This window comes from Rhinichthys klamathensis, unplaced genomic scaffold (genome assembly GCF_029890125.1).
Source record: "Rhinichthys klamathensis goyatoka isolate OS25496 unplaced genomic scaffold, OSU_Roscu_1.1 h1tg000229l_1, whole genome shotgun sequence".
In the NCBI taxonomy this organism is placed as follows: Eukaryota; Metazoa; Chordata; class Actinopteri; order Cypriniformes; family Leuciscidae; genus Rhinichthys; species Rhinichthys klamathensis.
The window spans coordinates 3,808,295-3,825,138 of NW_026606753.1; the positions used below are offsets into that span (position 1 = coordinate 3,808,295).

The 16,844-nt window shown below is 38.9% G+C and overlaps 1 protein-coding gene across 3 annotated transcripts in view; it reads right to left on the bottom strand.

The window, feature by feature from the left end:
- Positions 1-16,844, bottom strand: part of cntln (centlein, centrosomal protein) — a 175,796-nt gene that overhangs the window by 90,457 nt on the left and 68,495 nt on the right. For all 3 annotated transcript variants that reach the window (XM_056265144.1, XM_056265143.1, XM_056265145.1), the window contains one exon: positions 14,525-14,646. In XM_056265144.1, the coding sequence (XP_056121119.1) occupies positions 14,525-14,646 (122 nt within the window). The remainder of the gene's footprint in view (positions 1-14,524; positions 14,647-16,844) is intronic.

The window sequence follows — 16,844 nt, forward strand, 5'->3', positions numbered from 1 at the left end:
TACACTAAGGAATACATCTTATCCAACAGATTGACTGAATTTACATCTGTATAATAATTCCAATCGTAATTTCAAAAGCAGTTCTGTTAAAAAAAATAAGTATTTTGGCACACCGCCGAGTGGCGCTATGCATTATTCTAAAATAGGGTTTTATTCTGGCTTGAATTAGATTTCGACAAACGCGGCGACGCGTTCACTTGAATTTATTTTTCTCATAACAACTAAAAGAACTTAATCTATAGCCTACTCCGTAATTTTACACAGTTACATTTTACTGTTACATTTTACAGAGTTTTTTGCTTATATTTGTAAAATAAAATTACCATGCATTTCCATTTTACACTAAGGAACAAATCTTATCCAACAGATTGACTGAATTTACATCTGTATAATAATTCCAATCGTAATTTCAAAAGCAGTCTGTTAAAAAAAGAAAAGAAAAAAAAACTTAATGGGGTTTCATAGGCTATAGGTGTCACAGTCTGTCTTGTCTCCGCCTCTTCACTACACTTCCCAGCATCCCTCTTGTCTACACACCTGCTTGTCTTCATCGTTATCACCTTCCTCACAGCTGCCTGTCGTTTATGTAATCATCATCACTGTGTATTTAAGTTCCTGTCTGCATTCAGTTCATTGTCCGGTATTGTTCGTGTTTGACACGCTGTCTCACCTGTTCCTATGTATCTGGAGTCTCTACGAGTAAAGGAAGTGTTTACTACGTTCTTCGTCTGTCTTCTCTGAACCAACCCGTGACAGAATACCGGACCAGAAAAAGTATGGAAGTTGGCCGCTTCCTATCAACCCCAGCCGATCTTTTGGTGCATTGTTTTCAGGACGGACTCCCAATTGAGGATTATGTCTCCAAATTCCTGACAATTTCCAACGGGGTAAGCTGGACAGATGATGTCCTGAAGTCTGTGTTTTGGGGTGGGCTAGATGAGAGCCTGTACCAACTAGCTCCAGCGGCAGCTATCCAAGGCACGTTTGTCCAGTACATCGATCATGTGTTGTGGTTGTGTGGGTCAGCCTTCACCGTTGGTGAGGCTGAAGATGACATCACCCCACAACCACACACTACAGCCATCTCCACCACTCCAAACACAGAGCCTTCTCCGCTGGTTCCGTCCAGCCCTTCAGAGCCTTCTCCGCTGGTTCCGTCCAGCCCAGTCAAGCCCTCACCGCTGGTTCCGTCCAGCCCAGCCAAGCCCGCACCGCTGGTTCCGTCCAGCCCAGCCAAGCCTGCACCGCTGGTTCCGTCCAGCCCAGCCAAGCCTGCACCGCTGGTTCCGTCCAGCCAATCTGAGCCCGTCGCCTGCCCGCCAGAGCCTGAGCCCGTCGCCTGCCCGCCAGAGCCTGAGCCCGTCGCCTGCCCGCCAGAGCCTGAGCCCGTCGCCTGCCCGCCAGAGCCTGAGCCCGTCGCCTGCCCGCCAGAGCCTGAGCCCGTCGCCTGCCCGCCAGAGCCTGAGCCCGTCGCCTGCCAGCCAGAGACCGTCCAGCCAGAGACCGTCCAGCCAGAGACCGTCCAGCCAGAGACCGTCCAGCCAGAGACCGTCCTGCCAGAGACTTCTTCCCCGCTGGTCCCGTCCAGCCCTGCCGAGCCCTCACCGCTGGTCCCGTCCGCCCTGCCAGAGACTGTTTTCCCACCCAGCCTCCCTCTCCCACCTCCCTTCATCTGCCACCTTTCAACCCGTCCACCCCTGACTACCAGCCCTGCTGATCCAGCCTGGTCGGTGGATCCCTGGCCTCCGCCTCCAACCTCCTCTACCAGGACTCTACCTCGGCCCTTCGTCCCATCTGCTCCCCCTTGGCTCTTACCTCCCTCAGCTCCACCATGGCCCCTCAGTCCCCCAGTTCCGCCAGGCTCCCTCGTCCCCCCGGATCCACTTTGGTCCCTCGTCGGCCTTCCCTCACCTTTGGACTTCTCTCCTCTGGCTACGCCTCGTCCTTTCGTCCCCCCGGTTCTGTTGGACTCCTCACTCCCCTCAGTATCCCTTTGGTCCTCACTCCCTCTGTCTCCACCGTGTCCTTCTGTGTCCCTGTCTGCACTTCAGTCACCGGAGCCTACGGTCTCACCATGTCCCTCCAGTCCTTCAGCGTCACCCTGTCTCGTCGGCTCTACGGCTTCACCCTGGTCTCCTCTCTCACCTGCTCCGCCGCTGTCAGTCGGCCCCCTGGTGTCATCAGCCCCGCCTCCGCCTTGGCTCCTCCCTCCATCTGCTCCGCCTTGGCTCCTTCCTCCATCTGCTCCGCCTTGGCTCCTCCCTCCATCTACTCCGCCTTGGTTCCTCTGCAGCGCGAGGTCGCGCTTTCCGGAGGGGGGGTGTAATGTCACAGTCTGTCTTGTCTCCGCCTCTTCACTACACTTCCCAGCATCCCTCTTGTCTACACACCTGCTTGTCTTCATCGTTATCACCTTCCTCACAGCTGCCTGTCGTTTATGTAATCATCATCACTGTGTATTTAAGTTCCTGTCTGCATTCAGTTCATTGTCCGGTATTGTTCGTGTTTGACACGCTGTCTCACCTGTTCCTATGTATCTGGAGTCTCTACGAGTAAAGAAAGTGTTTACTACGTTCTTCGTCTGTCTTCTCTGAACCAACCCGTGACAATAGGCTACAAAAATAGTTTTTTTAAAACATGGTTGTAACCCAGAGATGGGACCAAGTCACACATGTGCAAGTCTCAAGTAAGTCTCAAGTCTTAATCTTCAAGTCTCAAGTAAGTCCCAAGTATTTTTTTCCTGGGCAAGTCAAGTCAAGTCAAGTCAAGTCACAGGCTATGTCAAGTCAATTCAAGTCAAGTCCTGTAGTAGGTCAAGTCCAAGTCAAGTCACCTTATTATTGTAATTTTACCTGCAGAATTTGATCTATGGGCGTCAGTTTGGTTTGAAATGGAAGTGCATTTGGGTACAATGACGCATTCATTCACTTTTCTCTTTCGCGCAGGTCATGTTTTGAAAGACAGTGTCCTGTAGCTTACTAATTTAAAGAAATAAAAATGTATACAAAAATGTGATGATGTCCGACTTCTTTTATGAAGAATAAAGCCTTAAGATTTCAAAAAGCATTAGACATATGAACCACTATTCTGCTTCGTGTATATATCAATGGATTCAAACGTGCTCTAACGCGTTGGCTGGAGCTGAGCCAGAGACATACGCTCTTAGTGCTGTCATATATCACAACTGTTCAGTGTTTTCAACCACATAATTTTTATTTTAGGTTTCAGACATTTAAATACACATAAGTACTAGCAAAAAAAATATTTGTAGTTTGTAAAATACACACTGATGTCTATGGAAGCGTCAATAATAATCCTTTCCATTATAAGACGACACGTTTTATTCATATCAGATACACATTGTGTAAGTAGCTTTACATTTTACCCTATTCTTCTCCCAGTTCACCGGTCACTTACTTTCATGTATTTCGTGAGAAGTTGAGAAATTGACGTGTTGTAAACTAACATGGCGCCGTACATACAGCTCAACTAACGCGATCATTATAAAGGTGTTTAAACAACAAAACACATCCACTTGCACATATTTGACAATCGGAATATCAGTGTTTCATGTTATAGCTAATACATTTGTGAAGATTTTGAATAAAACAGGAAAAATGACATAAAAGCAGATCATCATTCATTCAGCGCTGTGTTGTGGTTGCGCTGTGTCACGTGACAAGCAATGACGCGTCACCATGGAAACATTAAAGTGAGTGACTGACAGGTTCTAAATAACGGTCGCCTAGAAAAACTCACGCTGGGGGATCAGTTAGAATAGTTTAAATTTACTTGTGAAAGGGTTAATGGCTACTTTAGCTATTATTACATTAGCTAACTACCAACTAACCAGATAACATGAATTCAAAATTGACCATACTTACTTTGTTTGCCTAAATTGATCGTTTTGTGGTGAACAATTCATCCATGCAAGTCAATCCACACACAAAAAAAATTTGGCTTCGTAATCTTTAATCAAAATCTGAAATTTCCCCTCCCCTCTGCATTGGAGGACCTTCCCTGATGACGTAGGTTTGATGGTTTGGGTGTCTGCTTAACATCCGTAATCACGCCCCTCCAACTGACAGTAGACAGGCTGAATGAAAACACCTACTTTTCTAGATCCAATCAGGTGCTAGTTGGGAAAAATGCCACGCCCACTATTTTGCCTCATTTAGTATTCCGTTTCTCTCGGAAATACGTCACAACACTGGAGAAAAGTCGTTTGCAACTTCCAGTTCACGGGGACTTTAACAAATTGACAAGCACTTACTGGGCAGAATGGCTCTTCAAATGACGGACGAAATTTGAGGTTGTCGTCTGGCTGTCCGCAATGTTAATGTTGCATGTCTTGCAAAGCGCTGTTCGTCTTTTGCCATCTTGTGAATAATTCTTGAAGCCGAAAGCAATGACCCTCGGTACCCCTCCGGCTGACATTTTGATGTGATATCTAAGTGGGCGTGGTGTGCGTAAGGTACGAGAGGGCATGACTGCTGATAGTGTCGTGATCCAGTCATGACAACGCTATTCTCAGCCTGCGCTCCAGCTGGATCAACTTGTTTTTTTTTATTTTTATAATTGATATATTTTATATTCAAAATGATGTGATTAACACTCAAGTCATTCAAGTCATCGTGTCTCAAGTCAAGTCAAGTCCCGAGTCTTTAACTTCCAAGCAGGGCCGTGCACAGACCTTTTGAGGGGCATGTGCTGAAACTGAAAAAGTGCACCCGTCTCCCTTTTTTTATATCAAGATTATTTAGTAAGCCTACATAAAAGGAGGAAATGGTCACATCTTCATGACAAATTCAATACAAAAAACATAATAGTCTCAAAAGCTTTAGATTTATTCACTATTAATAACAACCATAATAATAATAAAGATAATATAGATATACAGAGTTTCAGGGCTTCTTTAAACCTAATTACAACAGCAAACTTCTGTGAGCCATGCTTGAAGATGTTTATGACTTCACTGTGATGTCCCTCTCTATGGCTATGAGGAGAAGGTCTGAGAGTCTCTCCTCTGAGCAAAGGCTTCGGAGTTGGTTCTTAATTAACCTCATTTTTGAAGTGGATCTCTCCACAGTTGCAGTTGATGGCACAAACCGGATACTGTGGAGGACCAATGTTGGTCTCTTGAAGGTCTCTTATTCACTACACTTCCCATAAAATAAGCCAGCAATGAAAAAAATTATAAAATAATGTGAAAAGTACAGTTGCAGTGAAAAGCATTTCTGAAGGATCACATGACACTGAAGTCAGCTTTGACCACAGAAATAAATTACATTTTAAAATATATTCATATAGAAATATTTTAAATTGTAAAAATATTTCACAATATTACTGTTTTTGCTTATTTTGGATCAAATAAATTAAGCCTTGAAATGAATGAAATCACGAATTACATTCTGCATGATAAAATATAAAGATTTCATTGATCTTCTGTAATGTTTTTTTTGTTTTTTTTTGTTACTACTACAACATTATTGTAGTAAAACCATGTTTAACTATATTTATACATGCGAGGACGACCGGAGAATATAAAATACTATAGATTAAAAAATTAGACAGCGAATACGTGCATATTAACAGCCTTGAATTAACCATAATTTAATATTATTACCATAACTAACATTATTAAATGTTAATAAATTAAGTGTATCAGCAATCATAAATCAAAGAACACATTTATTAGAAATATATGTTACCTAGGTGACGAGGATCACTCGTCGCTTTGTGTAGTTCCAGTACGAACAGCGCGGGGGCGCGCATGTGCTTATGATTTTCCGATGGAAACGGCGCCGGCGGCATCATTACATTTTGTTGTAGCTATATAGGCGCTCAGTTTTTCCTGTTGTAAAATACATTTGGTCAAAATCGCATTTTATAAAAAAATGAAATGCTACTGTATGCACAGGCTATTTAAGTGTAGGCTATGTATTGGCTATCACTATGGCAAATGCTAGCCTAGACCTCTCTCTCAGGTCCCACATATCTTAGTCAGACATCAAATAAATAAAATATGAGCTTTTATAGACAACGTGTTTAGTACTTATTCAAACAACAAGATCGTAGTTTACCCTTGCAAAACTTCGTTCAGCTGCTGTCTGCTGTGCGGCCGCTGCGGAGCTTCAGTTCATTCAGTCAAGATAGAGGGGGCGGAGTTATCAGCTTTACTGACCGTTTGAGGATCAAACAAGATTTACACAAGCTCTTTTTAAGATCTTTCATTGGCTAAATATTTTTAAAACAGACAGATAGACTTAAAGGGTGACCAATAGCATTAATTTATATATAAAAAAATAAATAAAAAAACACCATCACCAAAAAAAGGGCACTTCGGCAAAAAGGGCATGTGCTCTGCACAGGTTGAGCCCTACCTGTGCACGTGCCTGCTTCCAAGTCCGAGTCAAGTCTCAAGTATTTCATTTTATGTCAAGTCAAGTCACAAGTCATAAAAATAGCGACTCGAGTCGACAGTCACCAAGTCACAAGTCCCCATGTCTGTTGTAACCTAAGCAAAGTGTGATTTGCCAGTGGGGGATTTCCCCCCTCCACAGTAATCAATGCTATAGCCTAATTCACCAATAGACCATATCAAATATATATATATATATATATATATATTTTTTTTTTTAAATATGCAATACGCACGTTTAAACAACAAACAATAAAATCTGAACCAGCGCTTCTGCTCCTGTATTGAGAGATAACATGCAGCGCCTTTCAGTTATGATCCTGGTTCCAGTGGCCTTATTACATTCGCGGCTTTTCAAAATGTCACAAAGCGTTTTGAGATGGGTTTGAACGAAATAATGAAGTTTATAATTAAGTATTTTGGCACACCGCCGAGTGGTGCTATGCATTATTCTAAAATCGGGTTTTATTCTGGCTTGAATTAGAGTTCGACAAACGTGGCGACGCGTTCACTTGAATTTATTTTTCTCATAACTAAAAGAACTTAATAGGCTATAGCCTACTCCGTAATTTTACACAGTTACATTTTACTGTTACATTTTACACAGTTTTTTGCTTATATTTGTAAAATAAAATTACCATGCATTTCCATTTTACACTAAGGAACAAATAGTATCCAACAGAATGACTTTACATCTGTATAATAATACCAATCGTAATTTCAAAAGCAGTTCTGTAAAAAAAAAAAATATATATATATATATATATAGGCTAGTATACATATATATATATATATATATATATATATACACTCACCTAAAGGATTATTAGGAACACCTGTTCAATTTCTCATTAATGCAATTATCTAATCAACCAATCACAGTTGCTTCAATGCATTTAGGTGGTCCTGGTCAAGACAATCTCCTGAACTCCAAACTGAATGTCAGAATGGGAAAGAAAGGTGATTTAAGCAATTTTGAGCGTGGCATGGTTGTTGGTGCCAGACGGGCCGGTCTGAGTATTTCACAATCTGCTCAGTTACTGGGATTTTCACGCACAACCATTTCTAGGGTTTACAAAGAATGGTGTGAAAAGGGAAAAACATCCAGTATGCGGCAGTCCTGTGGGCGAAAATGCCTTGTTGATGCTAGAGGTCAGAGGAGAATGGGCCGACTGATTCAAGCTGATAGAAGAGCAACTTTGACTAAAATAACCACTCGTTACAACCGAGGTATGCAGCAAAGCATTTGTGAAGCCACAACACGCACAACCTTGAGGCGGATGGGCTCCAACAGCAGAAGACCCCACCGGGTACCACTCATCTCCACTACAAATAGGAAAAAGAGGCTACAATTTGCAAGAGCTCACCAAAATTGGACAGTTGAAGACTGGAAAAATGTTGCCTGGTCTGATGAGTCTCGATTTCTGTTGAGACATTCAGTTGGTAGAGTCAGAATTTGGCGTAAACAGAATGAGAACATGGATCCATCATGCCTTGTTACCACTGTGCAGGCTGGTGGTGGTGGTGTAATGGTGTGGGGGATGTTTTCTTGGCACACTTTAGGCCCCTTAGTGCCAATTGGGCATCGTTTATATGCCACGGCCTACCGGAGCATTGTTTCTGACCATGTCCATCCCTTTATGGCCACCATGTACCCATCCTCTGATGGCTACTTCCAGCAGGATAATGCACCATGTCACAAAGCTCGAATCATTTCAAATTGGTTTCTTGAACATGACAATGAGTTCACTGTACTAAAATGGCCCCCACAGTCACCAGATCTCAACCCAATAGAGCATCTTTGGGATGTGGTGGAACGGGAGCTTCGTGCCCTGGATGTGCATCCCACAAATCTCCATCAACTGCAAGATGCTAACCTATCAATATGGGCCAACATTTCTAAAGAATGCTTTCAGCACCTTGTTGAATCAATGCCACGTAGAATTAAAGCTGCTGTAGGTAGCTTTTGTAAAAAATATTTTTTTTACATATTTGTTAAAACTGTCATTATGTCCTGACAGTAGAATATGAGACAGATAATCTGTGAAAAAATCAAGCTCCTCTGGCTCCTCCCAGTGGTCCTATTGCCATTTGCAGAAATACACGCTCCCGGTCAGAAACAACCAATCAGAGCCAGGAGGAATGTCTTAGCAGTGTCAATCACGCTCGTGTACGCGCTGATCACACCCCTCTCTTGCACAGCGCGAGCGCCAGAGCGCGTACCGTCGTTCAAACTCAAGATTGCCGGCGAGCTGCAGCTGTGCTTATGACGGAGAAACAACCTAAACTGCCAATTCTCGAGTGACACCTGCTCATAAAACAAAGAGGTAAAGGGAAAAAGACCGATGACGATAAACAAGCGAAAAAGAAAGAATTAGACAGAGCCCATTGATTCGGTGTCAAAACTCTAGCTGCATAACATGTAGATAAAATGTCACGCACTCTGCTAAGCAACAATTGAAACCTGCTAATTCACTGGCTTGTCATGTTGCTGAAATAATGTACAGGCACACCTTATCTAGCATTATATATCGTTATCTTAACGTTATCTTACTAGCTATTTATAACTTATAGAAAGAGTGCAACGTTATAAAGTTACATGTATTGCAAAATACATAATGATTTGAGGACCAAGTTTGTAGTCAAAGTATGGGCAGGCCATAGTCAATGTAAAGCATATTGTTGACGTTTAGTCCCTATTAGTGAATGTGCCATATAACTTTTTATCCGCCGTCATCGGTGGCCCTGTTTACTAACCTGTGCGTTCACGACGGGCTCTGCTGTGGAGGACGAGCTGTGGAGGGAGGGCTGTAGCGCAGCAGAGAGCAAGGGGGTGGGACCTGTAAGTTGTGCTTGTTCAAATTTTCAGGCTAAGTCAACGTTTTCTCAAAACTCCCTACTGCAGCTTTAAGGCAGTTCTGAAGGCGAAAGGGGGTCAAACACAGTATTAGTATGCTGTTCCTAATAATCCTTTAGGTGAGTGTATATATATATATTTTTTTTTTTGCATTCCCTATAGCCTACATAGAGTTTTTAAAAACATCGTTGTAAGCAAGGTGCGATTTGCCAGGGGGGACGGGGATTTTCTTTCTGGTCTAAACATCCCTGCTTCTGCTGAATTATTTTTATCCATTTTTCTAACAGCTAAAAGAACTTAACCCTCTGGGGACCAAGAACGCACCTGTGCGTTTTGGCAGATTTTTTTCACATAGCAGAAAAATAGACTTAAACTACTCCATCATTTCTGGTCATACAGAGTTATGAAACATATAAAAAAAAATGTTAAATGTCTACTTTTTTATGTGCCCACCTACTATCGAAATAAAATATTGTGTTTTGTAAAATAAAGAAAATAAACAGGGTGTGCGTTCTGCCTCTCCGTGTCCGTGAACTTTTTTTCTGGAGCACGTCTCTAAACTTAAACATAACTCAGCTAATACTATTCAACCAGACATGAGCAATATATGTTTATGATCATTTAAGTTTGTACTTTTAAATTATCTAATTTAAAACTAAAATAAATATTCCCTGTTTATGTAACCTATATAAAAAGAGAGAGGTGTCAGCCGTTCTCATTATCGTTCTCGCATCTCATTATTCCGCTAATGTGACACGCCCACGGAGAGTGCGCGCTATTCAAACGCTAATGATCTGAAGCAACACATTGAGACGTGTAAACGCCCACATAAACTCGGTAAACACACTATATTTAGTCAGATTAATGTACTGTCGTCTTGCGCGGCTGTGAGGAATAATCCTGGGACATTTACCTACCTCAGAACAAGCGCTGGTTTATTTTCACTTCGAGGAGCGAGCTGAACTGTAAGTGTTTTATTCTTGTGCTTTGTTCTAATCGCGATATATAATAACGTTTAGTGTCTGTAAACGCAAAAATAGCCTACTGTTTAAATTTGAATCATGTTTCTGTGTGTGTGTGTGTGTGTGTGTGTGTGTGTGTGTGTGTGTGTGTGACTAGTTTAGGATAGATTATAAAGTTTTAATAGACATCAAATAAGCTTTTGTTAGCAGTTTCTGCTCATATGTTAAATATATAGTATGTTTTGTAAAAAATAAACTTATCAACTGTTATAGTGTTTGTTCCAGCTAGGCTATATCAAAATAATGAATCCTTAACTTTGAAATATGTATAATAAAATGTATTGGCCTACTTTAAAAAATAATACTTTATAAGAGATTTATGGAAAAAGACAATTTTCTTTTCAAGATGTTTCCAACTCTAACTTTGAACCAATTCTATTGAATGGCCCATATAACCTATTTGAACAGGATTTGTTTCCAGGTATGACTAAAAATGTGCTTTTGACTTTCATTTATATTTTGATATATATATATATATATATATATATATATATATATGTCTGTGTGTGTGTATATATATTTTCCTTCCATTCTTTCTTGTGACGCACCTGAATGAAATGAATGCATCTTTGTCTTCTCAGGTGAGAATCACCTAATTTTACATGAGGGGATTGGGCCGTTCACGCCCATTCGCATATTGCCTTTCAAACAAAAAAATGTTTTTCACAATTTAAAGCAATCTATGGTTTTATGTGAATGGTTAGGCAGGATGATTTTCAGATCATTTTGAAGCAAATACTCTAGGCCACAACATCCATTAGTCAAAAGTATTGTGGACACATATTTAGTATGTGTTTTGTGGCCTTATTTCAGAAACTTTAATTTTTAGTTTTTTCAATAACCATGCATAAACAATATTCTCTCAAAAATACAAACATGTACATACATGTTGCTCACATATTATGGTAGCCCTGTTTGTGCTAAATAGAGTGTAATTTCACCTGTGCCATTAATATGTTTATAAGCAACTGAAAAAAGTACAAATGCCAGGGCATGTCAAAACATCTCAAGGACCCCAAAAACACCTTGGTCCCCAGAGGGTTAATAGGCTACTCCGTAATTTTTTGGTCATACAGATAGGAGTAGAGTAGCCTACATCGTTCAAAACTGTAAACTTTTATTCATATTAGGCTAACGACAAAAGTGTATCTGTCGTCTCTGTCTCCAGGAGCTGCGCGTCACAAAAATGAACCGAAAGCCACTTGCCTCAGCTCAGTCACGATAAGAAATTGGCTATGTCTAAAGCCTTTAAATGTCTAAATATTTAATAAATGTTATCTGATTATGTAATCCATCTGAAACCGAGAGGTACAGAGGATCTACTCAAACATCTTTAGCTATCATGTGAGCGCTTCCCAATGAGGAAAGGACAAGGCAAGGGTGAACATCTCACTCTAATTAAATGTAGGCTAAATCGCCTGAATTAAAATGTAAAACCAGATCAAATAATTAATTTGTCGAAATATTGCGATATTGTTTCATTTAAGTTCATAATTATTCTATAAATGTTATTTAGTTTAACAGCAGCACCATGAAGCACTGTGGTTCGAGATTTATTTGAAAAAAAAAAAAAAAAAACTTAATTCACAGATCCCAAGATCCCTGTGGAATTTAATATTGAGTTGAACATTTTGTTCATGACAACAAATGATCATGCGCTTGAAGATTGTATTTAGTTTTGCTTGGAAAAAGCTGGCCCAAACCGAAGTAGCGTTTTACTTCTTCAATTATTGAAATAATGAAATATTTAGTAATACACTTTTATGACAGAAATATCACTACATGTAGCTTAAATTATTTAATTCCTTCATTATCAACATTTTAATAGCCTAATGCTAATGTCTAGAATAGCGTTTTAAGTCAGTCTCGGACTCAGAGAGCCTGTGGGGGGTTTGGAGGGACAGTGGCTTTATCGTGCGTGCAGGACAATAGGTGTTAATGTTCCGTCTTTCATATGGAGATGTCGGATAGCCAGCCTGATGAGCAGGCAAAGGCAAAATTCTTTTAAGGATAAATCTCTCGAGGTGTCCAAATGTAGGCCTATATCTAAATTATAAATATTGTAGTTTATTTATTGTATTTAAAGTTTTTTTCACACAGAATTTCAATTGAAGTTTTCAATCCAGTTGTTTCAACTGGTTTTGTAGAGTTTTAGAATGTTTGAGCAGTGTGTATGATTGTCAACAATCTGGCAATATCTAAACATGAACTGTTGACGAAACGCATTCATGCCAAACAAACGAATGGGAGTGAGCATCAGATACAGAGCTCTTTAATTCGCGATCAACCTCGTTTTATTGTAAGGTGAATTCAACAAGGCATGCTGTGTCTTTGAAGCAACAAATAAATAATTTGTTACAGTTTTTTTTTTTTTCGTGATTTGTATGGATGACACGCAGCAACATATACAGTATTATCAGCTGTATGATGTTTTTACCCTGAAATGTTTAATTTCGAGAGAGGCCCGGCGCGCGCAGTGAGGGAGACAAAATAAACTTGCTAAAAAGAGATCCAGTGCGAGAGAGAGGCAAAGAAAAACGCATGTTCTTAATTTATGTTGCTTTGGACTATTTTCGTTTTGTACTGTTATAATTATATAGTTATAGTTTATAGTTATAATTTAGCTGCAATTTCTTTGGCAATACACGTTTAAAATGTCGCAAGAATAAGATTCTGTGTTTCTTATTTTGCATCGCAAAGGAAATAAACTCTAAACTCAATGCAACCCTGTTTAAAATAAATAAACTGTCCAGAAACTTTATTTAAACCTTGAAATGTGCGATGGGGTTTCAAACTTAATTCATTTTAGTGTTCTTTTACATTTTCATTTGTTTTTAAATTGAAAACAATACTATTTAGTTAGTCTGTTATTTTTTGTAGCCAAGTCAACAAAATCAGTCTTTTTCTGATGTGTTCAATGTATGGATCTGTTTGAAAAAGTTCTTCCGTTGCTATGGCCGAGTATCACTGTCAGTCATCTCAATTTCATGAATAAGTTCACAAAACAATAATTTAGCAGATTAAAGAAGAGCTTCATCATTTTCATTTTCTGACGCGATTGGCTGACAATCTTCCTTCATCAGTTTTGTCGTCTGTGCAGCGGCTCTACTGGAATGTAGCAAATTTATGTTGTAATGTGCCATTGATAATTAAACAAAACGCTTGACTTTAATAAACAGTTACATATTTAAGCATCAAGAACGGTAAAACATAAACGCTGTGTCGGCCAACATCGGTTAACAGCATGTAGGCTACAATGAGATTCGATCTCGGATCGCTTGAAGCTCCGTGAGGCTCATGTTGTTGTGTTGACCACAGACCACAGCTACTGTCTAAACGCTATGAAATTAACGTCTTTTATGCTCTTGCAAAGCCTCATTGATGTAGCCTAATATGTTTCTATTGCAATATTTTATGTTGAAATGTTTTCATTATTTATTAAATTTAATTTCAGTATTGTGATTATGAATTTATTTAACTACAATGTTTCACTTGAATTCATCTGCTACCAGCTTTCAATCACTCTGAATGAGCCGCTGCGTGGTGGCAGATTACGCAATAGAGCGGATAAACTGACACTTTTTAAAGTGGCAGCAAAAGGCAGCAAATACACACCCGAATTTTACCGCCGCGGGAACGGCAGCGGTAAAAGTATTATTCTGGTTGAGTACCAACTGTAAAGGCCCTCATATACTGTACTCAAGGCAAAATTCAGTGGAGGTATACTGTTAGCAAACATCCCACTAGCGCACACGCTGTTGCAAGCCGCATTTAGATGAATATACCAATACGTGCGGCACGCTTTGCTCTCAATAACAAAATAAACACACAACAACAGCGGTGCGAAAACTGCAGTTAAGAAAGCATCTCATCATAGTGACATGGATGTTTACATGTGCTCTGCAAGCAGCTTTACTGTATTTAACATGAAAAAAGTTTTGAACTTAAGTTCTTGAGACTGTTTTGAAAAAAGTATTTAACCATGCAAATTAGCCTGTAGGTACATATAGAATTTTGGTGGTTGAAAAAACATTGAATATACTTTGTGCCAAAACAATGGAATATGATCCAACAGTTTAGCCCACATAGAAAACAAGAGTTTTGAAAAAGTGTCCTATGTATTAAGGTCCTAGAGACAGTAAAAACTGTAATAAGCAAGAGGATGACAACATGGACAACATATTATTATGTGCAAATATCAAGTTTTAAATAGTAAGTACTTACAAGTCATGGGAATCTTCAGCTTTCTTCAGCTGCTCAGTCACTGTTCTGTAGTTGGTTTGAATGAAGCGTAAACGGTCATGATGTTTGGCATAGGCTCTTCGCAGATCCTCATTCTCCTTAGTCTGTAGATTATAGATGAGCAGGTATACATACAAACACAATTAAAATCTATATTGTTAGATGAATTCAAATTAAGCTCAAACGTACACATAATAACGATGACCATCACATTACAGTTTAAAAATCTGAATTGTTTCCAGTATAGTGGATCAAAGACTTTTTAATTAATACTGTATGTCCATAAATAATATTTTATTTAAAATTATGCCTATTATGCCTCAGTTTACAATATGTAATATGAGTCTGAGGTGTACAATTCATCACGCTCTTTAAGGTCACAAAACTTTGGGCTTCTGGTAGTATACTGTAGGATATCTAAGTCCACTAAAGGAGGGAGTGTGTCTTCCCATTTGGCTCCTAAACTCTGGAATAGCCTTCCTGATAATGTTTGGGGCTCAGATTCACTCTCCCAGTTTAAATCTAGATTAAAGTCACGTTTTTTTTTTAGCTAAGCATTTACATAATAACATCTCATAAGCTTCCCAGCAGTTATATCGGATCAAAAGTATATGACTATGTATTGCTTGAAACATTATGAACAGCAGCTGCAGCTATGCTTATTATTTTCCATTTGCTTTTCAGTTTATATCTCATAAAACCGGCCTAATTGTCCAAGCATTTTAGTCTAGTTTTAGTCAAATGAAAACAATTACGTCATGCTGCATAATGGTTAATTTCATAATCATGATTATTTTGCTCAAAATTATAAATCACAACGATTGTTGACATTTGAGAAATGTAATTTTACATTTCATCAGAATTATTGCACTTTCACCTAGCACAAATCAAGGTAATGTCAACTCATACGCATTATTTATTTTACCTCATCTAGTTTCCTGATATGTTGTAGGCTGTTTATCATATAAATGAACACACTCTCTGTTATGAAAACTGGTAAAACAAGAAACTCAAATATTAAAACGGTGAAATTCCTAATAGTAATTCCAATAATTCCAAATTGCATTACAATTTTTATATTAAAACCACAGCAAAAAAAAAGATTTTGTATTGCCAGACAGAGTAAGTGCATTTATTCCGCAACCACAATCGCAAACAACATAATTGAGATCAACGTTTGGATTTATTACAGTTCATCACCTAGAAGCTTTGATCGCCGCAAACAGTGCAAGCAGCTCGTGAAGGAACGCAGGATCTATTTACATTTTTACATCTAACTACATTTTAGTCTTGTTTCATGACGTTGGTGTCATATCGTCACGTCTCGTCTTAGTCATGGAAAAAAAGGTTGTCAACGAAATCTTTTTCGTAATAGATTTCGTTAACGAAATTAACACGTGTTCATGTTGTATTGCATTTGAGGTGGTATAGTGGTATAGTTATGTTTAAGGGTGGGTTATGGTGTAAGGGAAGGGTCAATCGTGTAATTACACAAAATACAGCAGTAATTAATGCAAATATTTTTTTTAGATATATAGCAAGTACAATGTCAAAACATGAAATGCAAACATGTATCAAATGTTTAAAAGTTATAACATAGTAGTTAACGACCCAAATATAAGTATATCCCATTGATTATTTACAAAATGTAATAAATAATGTTTTTTTGTCTTTCCTTCCTGCCCAGAGAGAAGCCACAAGAGTTTGTTGATTTGCCAAAAATAGTTTATTGTGTAACTAAAATGCCAACAATATCCCAAAAAAAGAAAGATATTTGGTTACACTTTAGTTTAGGGTCCAATTTCCATTAACTAGTTGCTTATTAGCATGCATATTACTAGGATATTGGCTGTTTATAAAGCACATATTAATGCCTTATTCTGCATGACCATATTCGACATCCTTTAATCCTACCCAAACTAAACTTAACAACTACCTTACTAACTATAAGCAGTAATTAGGGGCCCTATCTGAAAATCTTAAAGCACTGTTTACAAAGGTAAAAAAACAACAAAAACAATTACTTTTTGTGCAATTTTACAGCGCACGTAAAAATCTGAATCGGTCTGACTGGACTGACTGACTGAAAAAGTGTGTCCTGATATATTGAAGGACATAGGTAAATGTGACATTTATTATAATGAGTTTATGTGAAGATTGATTTAAGTTCACTTAAATTAAAAGTTGTTATTTTTTTTAAAGCCAAATACATGTTACAATGAATAGTTTTCAATTATACTGTAATGCTGTTCTTTGGCTCCCTAAACATTATATACATTTTAAAATATTGCTGATTACTTAC